The sequence below is a fragment of the Grampus griseus genome (assembly GCF_964374135.1).
Source record: "Grampus griseus genome assembly, chromosome: 16".
Classification (NCBI taxonomy): domain Eukaryota; kingdom Metazoa; phylum Chordata; class Mammalia; order Artiodactyla; family Delphinidae; genus Grampus; species Grampus griseus.
In genome coordinates this window covers 5222790-5233243 of record NC_139010.1, presented here as the reverse complement: position 1 = coordinate 5233243, position 10454 = coordinate 5222790, and the positions used below count along the sequence as shown (strand labels likewise).

Here is a 10454-nt window from a genome sequence, read left to right as displayed (position 1 = left end):
TTAAACAACCCTCTGGACTTCAGAAAATCTCTTCAGGTAGTAGATCTGTCCCAGTGTCATAGCAACTAGAACAAGAACTTCAAAGAGGGACCAAAGGACCACTCTGCTCTCTGTGTTGTCATTGATCGCTCTGTGTATTCTCTCCCAAACTTCCATGTATTCCTGTTCACGCTTTACAGCCATCGTCGCCACTGTGAGCTCATGAATCATTTCGTCTGCCTTGTTCTGTTGAGCTTCTGTTTCCATGTCCTGTCCTTTTGGAGCCTCCCCACTATCACTGTGAATATCACTTTGTCTTGGGGGTCACAGTGGACATCCTATTGCTAAAACAAAACTTATTACGTTCCATCCACGTGAGCAGCCAATGTGTATTTCCCCACTGGACTCCCGGTCTCCTTTACAAATTCCTGTATTATCAGGCCCTGTAATCTCCACGTCGATGTCCAGGAAGCTGCCCTTGGCCACCTCCAAGATGAGGCCCACCTCGGTGCCCGAGGTGACCCGCTGGAAGAAGCACTCCTTGGCATGCCCGCCGATGCTGACGACGTAGCCCGAGGCCGTGGCCGGGAGGGCGGCCAGCAGTTCAGCGAGCGTCCTCATGGTGGCGCTGGGCCCGAAGCCAGGACCCAGGACCGGGACTGCGGCCTCCAGAATATTCCGATTGTAATAAGATTTACTCATCTGTGAAAAAAACTTACCAAGTTTTTCTTGTAATTTTTATGAGTGACATTCAGCAACCTTGTATTTCTTTTTTTTATTAAGCTCCCTACGTCTGTCCTTTGCCATTCTTTTCTTAGATGATCTTGGTCTTATGATTTTGTAGTTTATAGTATATTTAGGAAATTAATTTTTCATGTGTACTAAGTGTTACAGATATTTTTCCCCTCGTTTGTCATTTATTCATTTATCTATTTATTTATTTATTTTTGGAGTACAGTATTTGTTAATCTGTTATGAAGCCAGACTTATCTGTGTTTTTTCTGTGTGATTCCTATGTTTTCGGTCAGACTTTGAAAGGCCTTACTCGCTTTTGGATTCCAAAAACATTCATGCTTTTCTTCTAGCAATTTAGTATATTGTAGTATTTGAAATTTTGCTCCGTCTGTAATTTGTTTTAAAGAATGATGTAAGAATCCCATTTTCCCACAACTATCAATAATTAGCAAATTGCTGCAGTAATTTTGAATCATGCTTCTTTTCCCCCACCTTACTTGAAATGCCATTTTTTTGGGGGGGGGGAGTACGCGGGCCTCTCACTGCCGCGGCCTTTCCTGTTGCGGAGCACAGGCTCCGCACGCGCAGGCCCAGCGGCCACGGCGCACGGGCCCAACCGCTCCGCGGCACGCGGGATCCTCCCGGACCGGGGCACGAACCCGCGTCCCCTGCACTGGCAGGCAGACTCAACCACTGCGCCACCAGGGAAGCCCTGAAATGCCATTTTAATAATTTATTATAGTTGTACTAGATGTGTATCTGGGTACATTTTTGGCTCTATGTTCTGTTTCACTGATATTTTGATTTCTGTGCCATTATCAACCTGTTTTAATTGTAGATTTATAATTTAATAACTGGTAGGACTGGTCTCATTCTTCTGTTTCAGTATTTTCCTAAGTATTCTTACATGTCTATTATTCAAATTGCATTTTGAATAATTTAATGACACTCCTTACCATCCTCCAAGAGTTGGCATTTTGATTGAAATCATATCGAATGTAGATTAATTTAAGGAAATTTGACATCTTCATAATTTTGAATCTTATTTATTTATGCACGTGTACTTTCATATTTCAGCAGCATTTTCACTTTTCTTCAGGTAGATCTTGCACGTTTCTTGGTGAGCTTATTCCTTGGTACTTCAACTGTAATGCTTTTGTGAATGAAATCTTTAAGAGTTTTCCAGTATATAATCACATCACCCAAATAAGGATAATTTTACCTCTTAAATCTTTATACATCTTACGGAGTTCTCTTAATATCCTATATTAAGTTGAACATCCAAAACTATGTTAAATCATAGTTTTTGCTTGATATTAATGTCAAGGAATTAGAAATTATACCAGATATGTATCTACTAGAAGTGTTTTTCCTGTTTTTTTTCCCCTCAGAGCCTGATGTTGGCTTTTGATCATTATGTTAAGGAAGTGATCATCTCTTCCAGTTAACTAAGAGTTGTGGTTTTAATTTTTTTAGGTCAGGAATGCATGTTGAATCTCAGCATCTATTTTTGCCCTAGTTTGTGAGAAATGTCTTCATCTTCCAACCTTCTACTGAGTTTTTCATTTCCCGTTTTCATGTTTATTTTACCTGAGCTCTCTTTTTGTCTGACTGTCCCCTTTACAGAGTATCTTTTATCGCGTGGAGGCTATTAAGAATATGTGGTTTCCTTGTTGTCACTATGAAGGTGGCCCTCAGGCAAACCCCAGGGGCTGGGTTCTCCATGCTGGCTCTCCCCACCCTACCCCGCCTGCCGCCCTCGCCCCTACCCAGCGTCGATTTCTGGACTCAACAGTAGATGGAGTCCCGCAGGACAAACCGCTCCCAACTCCCCCGGCCCCAAGACCTTCTTGCTTTCTGAAGAACTTCAGGGCCAGGTGCAGGAGGCGAGAGGCAGTGGGCAGGAAGCAGGCATCTCTCCCCCTGCTCCTTTCCTGGGGCCCTGCTTCTTCCTGAAAATCCCATTTTCTGCCTTGGGTTTAAATCAGTGAAAACAAAAGCCAAAAAGCCTAAGAGGGAGACATTTTGTGGGTGATGTTTTTGCCTTCCACCCCGCTGCTAACTTCCCCCAAGACAAGGAAAATGAAGCTTGATTATTTGAGCGGTGAAAAAGGAAAAGAAAAACACATAAGGAGAAAAACTAAAACATCGAGAAATATTCATCCACATGTGTATATAGCACATATATATACTGGGTCTCACCAGGATGGTGATTTTAAATAAAGAACGAGAGAGAGAGGGAGAGAGGAGAGAGGAGAGAGGAGAGAGGAGAGAGAGAGAGAGAGAGAGAGAGAGAGAGAGAGAGAGAGAGAGAGAGAGAGAGAGAGAGAGAGAGAGAGAGGAGAGAGGAGAGAGAGAGAGAGGAGAGAGAGAGAGAGGAGAGAGAGAGATGGAGCAATGCACCACCCCATAATGCTGTTGGGCTGAACAGCTGGGCTGAGACCTGCTCTAAGTCAGGGATGCGAGTGCCTATGGCCACAATGACCACTCCAGAAGCACCCAATCTCATTTACTCTGAGAAGCCAAGGAGGGCTTGTCCCAGTCAGGAGTAGCAGTAATAACAGGTTACCCTTGCTGCCAAGGACTCTTTGAAACATTTCACTGACACACGTTTCTCACAACTCAAGAGGTATTAGCATCATCCCCATTTTATGCATAAGGAAACCGAGGCTCTGAGAGTTTAAGCAAATCCCACATAACACAGGGCTACTGTACGGCAGAGTTGGATTTCATAGCCAGTTGGGCTTTGGACCCTGCATTCTTAGCTGCTACATTATACTGTTTGGATGGGAGACTGTCCTGGAAAACCAGATGCTAAGGGTCTTTTTACTTACTTCGAAGCAGGGGCAGCTGCAGAATTTATAGGTCGGGCGGGGGTGTGGAGGGGAAGGCCTTAGGGACAGCAGTGTGGCTTGTAGCTGCGGCGTGTGCAGGAGCTCTTGTGCAGCCGGGCACAGCATACACGCTTTGAAGCTCTGACAGCATATGACGCGTGCTGTTCTTTGACTGAGACTTTAGGTTGACTTGGGTGACTTGGGAGGGTCTGAGGAGACTGAGAGGGGAGAAGTGCCCCCTGCCCCCTCCCACAGCTGTCTCCCTCTGCTGCAAGGCCTCATCTGGTTTGGGCTGCACCCCGTTTTCCTACCTCTCCTGTCTGCTTGCTTGTGTGGTTCTGATGCCAGAGCTGGCCAGGAGACAAGTCTATAGCCACGTGCACCCCAAACTCCAAGGTCTTTGTCCCCAAACCTGAAACGCATTACAAACAGGTCTCAAAGTAGATAAAAGTCACCTTAGTCTTCAACACATATATTCATGGCATGAGAAGAGAACAAGTAACCAAACCGGGTGTGCAGGGATCCTTTGTAAGGCATGCCTACGCAGCTAGGGTTGGCCAGGACCCCGCCTCCCCACTGCTCTGGTCTCCCTGGAGGGCAGCAGCTCGGTGCCGTTCGGCTGGCGTGCCACACAGCCCTCAGCCAGGAACAGCCCAACTGACTCAGCTCTTACGCAGCCTCAACACACGCCAGTCTTCTCTGGCTCCCGAAACAAGCAGAGCCACACGGAGGGCCCCTCTGCCCCCCCACACGGACTACAGCAATGGCTCTCCAATCTGAATGTGCAGCAGAAACAGTTTGGCCTCTGGGGAACAAACGCACATTCCAGGAATTTGCATACAGATAGTCCTACAACCACAGGTCGAGAAACTTTTCAGCATTTCCCATGGCACTTATATTCCTGTTCAAATGTTTTACAAGAGTCTCTAAGCCACTACATATGTTGAGCCCTGCTGCTATGGACTCAACGGTGGCCCCCAAATTCAGATATTGAAGCCCTATTCCCCAGTGTGACAGTACCTGGAGATGAGCCTTTGGGAAGAAATTAGGGCTAGAGGGGGTAAATGGGGGTGTGGCCCTCATCTGACAGGGTTAGTGCCCTTCTAAGAATAGAAAGCAGAGAAGACTGTTCTGTCTCCAGATGCACAAAGAGGTAATGTGAACACACAGCAAGGCGGTGGCCTCCTACAAGCCCAGAACAGAGGCTTCATAATGAAACCTACCTTGCTGGCACCTTGGTCTTGGACTTCCAGCCTCCAGAACGGTGAGAAAACAGATTTCTGCTGTTTAAGCCGCCCACTGTGTAGTATTTCATATGGCAGCCCAAGCAGACGAATACACCTGCCTTTCTTTTTAATTTCACTTCCCATGACTCTTGTTTCAGCCACATTTCAGGTCCTTTGGAACCAATCCCAAGACCTTTCGATCACTATTCTTTCTGCACACCCACCCCCGTACCTCCTGTCACCTCAAGCCCACACTTCGAGGACTGGCTCCTCTCACCCTAATTCTCAGCTTAAACGTCACTTCCAGTAGTGGCTGGCTGTCAAGCTAGCTGTTCATCCACCTTATTTCAAACTTTTCTTCCCTTGAATTGTTAAGCCTATTTATGATACTTCTCCTAACTTCTCTTTGTTCCATGTACTTTCTCTAATTCAGTTGTATTGATTAAGGCCCTTGGGTGGCAAAATTTACTGTAAGCTAGCTACCACATTACAGATCTCTGTCAAACGTGCACTTGTTTGCGGCAACTTTAATTAAAGAAAGCCAGGAGAAGTCTCAGATATGCCCTTTCTAGTAGTTTTCTTTTGATAGCCAGAGCCTTTAGACTCGATGCTGCACTTTAATTCAGAAGTCAACGTAACAGTTTAATACATGTAGTAAGTTAAAAAGTATTAGTGAAATAGGAGCTGGGCTTTGTTTTTCCAAACATGTTTCCGAAAGCCTGTTTTATTTTAAAACACACGTGGAGTTGGACACAAATGCCTTTTTAACCAACGTGGAGATTTCACGGATTGCTTAAATTGGTCACTCTTCCTCTCTACTAAGCCCGCCGTTCTTGACACCTTATGAAGGACGAGAAGATGGTCTCTTCCTTTGCTTCCTTCTTTGTTGTAATACGAGTCCTTGGATGACAGTAGTTATATGACCAATTTTTCCGTAACCGTTTGGCAATCATTAAAGCTTTGCAGTTGCCGGTTTTCCTACTGGTGTCTTACCACCTAAGGGAGAAAGACACAGACAGCTCATGAAATGATATTGAGTTTGCCCTTCCTTGTACAACTGTTTAGGCACTGGCAAAAGAGAAACACATGACACTTGTGCAGAGTTTTACAGACTGACAAGCACCAATGGAGACAGCAGCACCCTTCGCTGGAGAAGCAGAGGTGTCGCAGAGGCGATGGGCATGGCCAGCCCCACAGCCATGTTTCCTGAACTTCACGTCTAGCGTGGTCTAGTACGTTCACACTCACGTATCTGCCTTCTGAGAGGAAGAACTCAATCCCGTCGTCCTCACGACGAGGGCTTCGGGGTTTGTTTTAGTTTATGCCCCTCTCACCAAATTCAAAATCGAGTTCCAAGGTCACGTATTCTGAAAGTTCAGACATACTATAAATAGAAGACTGGGGGGAAATTCCCTGGAGGTCCAGTGGTTAGGACTCTGCGCTTTCACTGCCGAGGGCCCAGGTTCATTCCCTGGTCAAGGAGCTAAGATCTTGCAAGTCGCAGCGAGGCCAAAAAAAAGAAAAGACTGGGATTTCAACCTACGTATTTTCTTCAACAAGAAATTAGCATTTTCACCTTCCCTCTCTCTGTCAACCATACCTTTGCCCTCTATACTTTTTTCTTCAATGACTCTCCTTTAAGTATACGCCTGCCCTGGTTTTCCCCTAATCCCAGCAGACATCTATCTATAGCTCTTCTATACAGGTTTGACAAGTGTACTGAGTTACGATTAGGTACAAAAATACTACTTGTAAGAATATCCACTCAGTGAGCTAGTGCTTTTTCAATATAATCAGCAATTATTTTTTTCAAAAGCTAACACCCTCCCCTTCTAAAGTCACCCCATCATTCCTATGAGAAGTGTTCTCTACCTCCTCTGACCTTGAAAATCTGTTTATATCAAAAGTCTTGACTCTTACTGTATACCATAAACAAATGGCCTCGCCTTTTGGGACTGGACTATTTCTTTATAAGCTGATAGGATGTGCAGAAGAGTCTGGATTGGATTATTCTCCTAAGGATGTGCTATCAGCCCCCAATTTCAAGTTCAGAGTCTATATATGATGTGGACATTGATCCCGACCCTCACACGGGAAAGAAGAGATCTGAGGGTGGAGAGGGAGCAAGTGAATCCAAGGACCAAAACGAGAGGAATTTTCTTGATGCTCACTAGGACTAGATGGAAAGGTCTAGATCGTGGACCCTGATGAGTTATGTCAGGAGCTGATCATTTTTATGTTGTATAAGACCGCCTATTTTATGCCTGCTGTGTCTTCTCTGCTAGTTTTCTCCTTAGTTTCCTTGAGAAAATTCTAGATGACAGAAATAGTTCTCTGCGTATACTAAAACTCTACTGCTGTTCATTTTGATAAAGCATTTAGTGCCATCCTTTCTTGTTTTGCTATATGTTGCTAAGTGCAATGTGCAAACCCAGCATATTTTTATTAAGCAGCACTTACCAAGCGTTTCTTCTAACTTGGTTGTGGCAGGTTCATTCACAGTAAATATATAATCATTATTTCTAGGAGAAAAAGTAACAAGCTTCCTTACTGCACAAACCAGGATGAAAAGACAACGTCCATCATTTATATAGTAAGACTACTTTTAAACAGGCTTCCTCAGGGCTCGTTTGAAATAGTTGAAAGTTGTGTGTATATATATGTAAGAATATACACACACACACACACACACACACACACACACACACACCATGCCCCGCCCCCCAATTTTTCTTATAATTAACCTATAAATTTCCGTATTAGGTCGAAGCTAAAATGCTGGCCTAAAGCACTTTCTTTCTTTGCTTCAATGTGGTTTTTATTCACACCCACAATAAAATTCGCATGGTAACTCAGAGTGACTTAGCTAACCAGGACATGGATAAGTGAAGCATGATGTAATGTCTCCTAGATCCTGCATTCCCACATCTCTCTCTCGACTTGGTGCCCAACTGCTCTGAGCTGTCGCTGCCCTGAGCTCACCCTGGGCACCGTGCACAGTTACTTACACCTTCTTCTTCTCCACCACACCGAGCCTCACAAAAGCTGCTAAGGCATTTTTTTGTACATCGGAGGATAATACATCGTAACACTGTGAGGCACCTAAAAGAGAGGGAAAGGGAGAGTTAGTGGCTTCCTTTCTGTGCTCAACTAACAGAAGTTACCACCCACAGAGGTGTGACTCACCTTGATGGAGAAGCTGACCTGTGAATATTCTAACGTTCACCAAGTACTGTTTCTCAGTGAAGTGGCCTTCTTCTTCGTTCAAGAGGTATTTGCAAATTATCTGATTTTTAAGAGGGAGGATGAGAGGAACAGAAAGTGAAACAGAGCAGCCAAATACCGGAGAAGAGTAAATAACTTTACACCTGCCGCTCTTGACAGAACGATACTTTATATTAGAGCAGAATTAAGACCTCCCCCTGATCCCCACCAAAAAAAGTTCTACCTTTCACCTGGGGAAGACACTTGCTCTTCAGACCAGAAACAAGTACAGGGTAGGAAAGTCTTAGTTATATTTGCTATGGGAGGATGAAGGAGAACTTGCGAAAGATTTACACACCTGGTAAGATTCCACAAAAGGTTTAAAGAGTCCTATTAAAAACTCTAGCACAGTATTTCCTTTTTCTGTAACTAGGATGTCCCTTGTCGTCACCTGTGTGGCCTCACTTTTACAAAGCAGGTAACAGCCTTCTTCAAAGTCCTGCAAGGGGAGGGGAGAAGACAGAACGCACCCTCTAATTTATAACTGAGGTCAACGATCCACTGCTGGGCTCAGCATGTGCAGCCCTGTGCCCGCAGAACAAGGGAAATACCAGCTAATTCTGCAAGCCTTCCCGGACTGCTGTGGCTGTCAGACAGGAGCCAGAGCAGCAGTGTTCCAACACTGACAGTGCTGAACCTCAAATACAGCGAACACCAAAAACCTGATGAGCCTCAGAGATCATCACCTGGGCCACAGATTCTCCTTCGCTTTGCACTGACGAGCATACTCCTTGCTCTTGAATAGAAGTGCATGTAGCAAGTCCAAAAAGTACTGAGAGTCATGTTATGCTGAGAACGGCTGCCCTCATTTCCTACTGAATAAAACCTGTGGCCCTCAGCCTAACGGACAGACACTTAACCCACTTGTCAATGCTGGCACTGCCCCCAGCCCAGCAAGCCAGAAGTCCAGCTCTGGGAGCCCGATCCTTCACTTGCTGTCTACACCACCAGGCAGGACCACTGTTCTCTAATCGCAAAGCAAAAGGGCCTACTCATCCTAACAAGTGGTGCTGGAAAAAGTGTGCTGGTTGCTAAATTTTCTAACAAAATAGAGTTGGTTTATTTACAGTGGCTGCGCTAATGGTTCAAAGATTTGGTTCCTCTCACCAAATAATCCCTAAATTATTGATTAAACCTGACCAAGAATTAAAACAGAGTTTGTTGAACTGTGAGTGTCCATGTTTCTCTTTTGTTCTGCTGCACGTAGCCTTGAAGGCAGGGAAGACACCCCCGTGAATCCAAGCCTGGCGTTTCCAGAACTCACTCCGCAAACGCACCTGCTCTTCGGCAGGAAGGATTTACCTTTAGCGCATCTCCTGGAAGAAAGATGAACTCATCTGAAAAAACATTGCATAGGAAGCGAAAGCAACTGTAGACATCCTCTGGAAATAAATTCATTACATAAAATTACAACTCTGCTCTTTAAACATTCAGGGAGTACCAAGAAGTCCATGATACTCCAAAATGCAGTATTTTAAAGGCATATTATTCATATACCAGGGACAAGAATTAAGGCCCCCAAAGGAAGCTATAACCAATCCAAATTTTACCTACAGAGAAACTACAGGCTAGCATAGTTTCAATGGTTGAGACTGAATTACAACCAGGTCTCTAACCAGTCAGTCTGGTAACGAGCGAGAGGCCACATTCCGCAGAAGCCAGGGCACTTCATTTCCCCTGTACGTGGTTCCCTAGCAGAGAAGGAAAGGAATGGCTTCCTTCATTCCCTTCCACACTCATATCTGCTGATGTCTCTACTGTACCTTTAGCGCTAGGACACACTGGCACACAATCATAGAGACTACTGTCTTATCCCTTGGGCGTGTAGGTCTGCCCTGACCGTCGGCTACAGACCAGCTTTCTGACGTGAATTTTCTCATTAGAAAAATATACGTCCATATGGACACAAACGGTTGCCTCCAATTTCAGGGTGTTCACACTGAAACACTCTAGAAGACCACGTATGTGCCCCGCAGTTGTGGACAAATCCCAACGTAAGAAGCCTCAGACAGAACTAAGATCAAGCTTTGAGTTTTCTGTGTCCTGAACTAAGCTGTCTGACGTCTCTGGGACCCAGTTTCCTCATTCACAAAATGAGGGCATGAACGCCAGACCTCTGAGGTTCCTTCCAAGGCTAAAGGTCTGTGGCTGAGCTCAGTGTTTCTCTACTCTGGCTTTTCCTTATAATTATCTACAGAGCTTTGAAAAGCCAAAAACAAAAACATCGATTTCTGGCCCACACCCCCGCCAGTTGCATCAGAAACCTTTGGGGATGGGACTCAGCCTCCAAAAATTCGAAGGTGCAGCCCGGGGAGAAAACCCCTGGCCTTGACTACAGGTTTCTGTGAAAAAGAGTTCTACTCATTATTACACTCCTCGGTGCGGCCAGAATGCTACCGTGTGCTGAGCACTCACA

General features: G+C 45.1%; 1 protein-coding gene and 1 pseudogene across 3 annotated transcripts in view; both read right to left on the bottom strand.

The window, feature by feature from the left end:
• LOC309834722 (transmembrane emp24 domain-containing protein 2-like) lies at positions 1-600 on the bottom strand (annotated as a pseudogene). The gene has a single exon. The product of its transcript is annotated as a transmembrane emp24 domain-containing protein 2-like (transcript).
• A 4666-nt stretch (positions 601-5266) lies between these two features.
• GNPAT (glyceronephosphate O-acyltransferase) overlaps positions 5267-10454 on the bottom strand; it is a 30999-nt gene continuing 25811 nt past the window's right edge. Inside the window, exons 11-17 of one of the 2 annotated variants that reach the window (XR_014297932.1) lie at positions 9341-9420; positions 8337-8477; positions 7961-8060; positions 7783-7876; positions 7235-7296; positions 6023-6141; positions 5267-5770 (exon numbers count right to left, since the gene is read on the bottom strand). Coding sequence is in view for 1 of the 2 variants with exons in the window: in XM_082674348.1 (XP_082530474.1) it covers positions 5727-5770; positions 7235-7296; positions 7783-7876; positions 7961-8060; positions 8337-8477; positions 9341-9420 (521 nt within the window). In the remaining variant the exon portion in view is untranslated. The remainder of the gene's footprint in view (positions 5771-6022; positions 6142-7234; positions 7297-7782; positions 7877-7960; positions 8061-8336; positions 8478-9340; positions 9421-10454) is intronic. The other variant, XM_082674348.1, reaches the window with a different exon arrangement.